Source organism: Myotis brandtii, unplaced genomic scaffold (genome assembly GCF_000412655.1).
Source record: "Myotis brandtii unplaced genomic scaffold, ASM41265v1 scaffold975, whole genome shotgun sequence".
NCBI lineage: Eukaryota > Metazoa > Chordata > Mammalia > Chiroptera > Vespertilionidae > Myotis > Myotis brandtii.
In genome coordinates, this window is record NW_005372049.1 from 7,479 (window position 1) to 7,791 (window position 313).

Genomic DNA, 313 nt, shown 5'->3' on the forward strand with positions numbered 1-313 from the left:
GGGGGCGCTCAGAGCCCAGGCAGCCGCCAGGAGAGGAGGAACCAGGGGTGGGAAGGGGCCTGGGGGGCCAAGGAGAGGAGGGGCGCATGCTGAGGACAGGGGTGCAGGCGGGAGGGGCCGAGAGAGAGAGAGAGAGAGAGAGAGAGAGAGAGAGAGAGAGGAGCGAGCGAGAGGGCTGGGAGGGGTGCGCGGCCGGCTGTGTACCTCAGGACCTCGGACATAGAGGAGTCGCTGTCATCAGACCTGGGAGGGCAGAAAGTTAGCCGGATTAGGGGGGGCGGGGCGGGCACACAGGGCGCAGAGCAGCAGGTCA

General features: G+C 68.1%; 1 protein-coding gene across 1 annotated transcript in view; it reads right to left on the reverse strand.

Moving 5' to 3' along the window:
- The window catches only part of KIF21B (kinesin family member 21B), a 30,961-nt gene that overhangs the window by 5,810 nt on the left and 24,838 nt on the right, over positions 1-313 (reverse strand). The window contains exon 23 of the mRNA XM_014533386.1: positions 167-243. Within this exon, the coding sequence (XP_014388872.1) occupies positions 167-243 (77 nt within the window). The remainder of the gene's footprint in view (positions 1-166; positions 244-313) is intronic.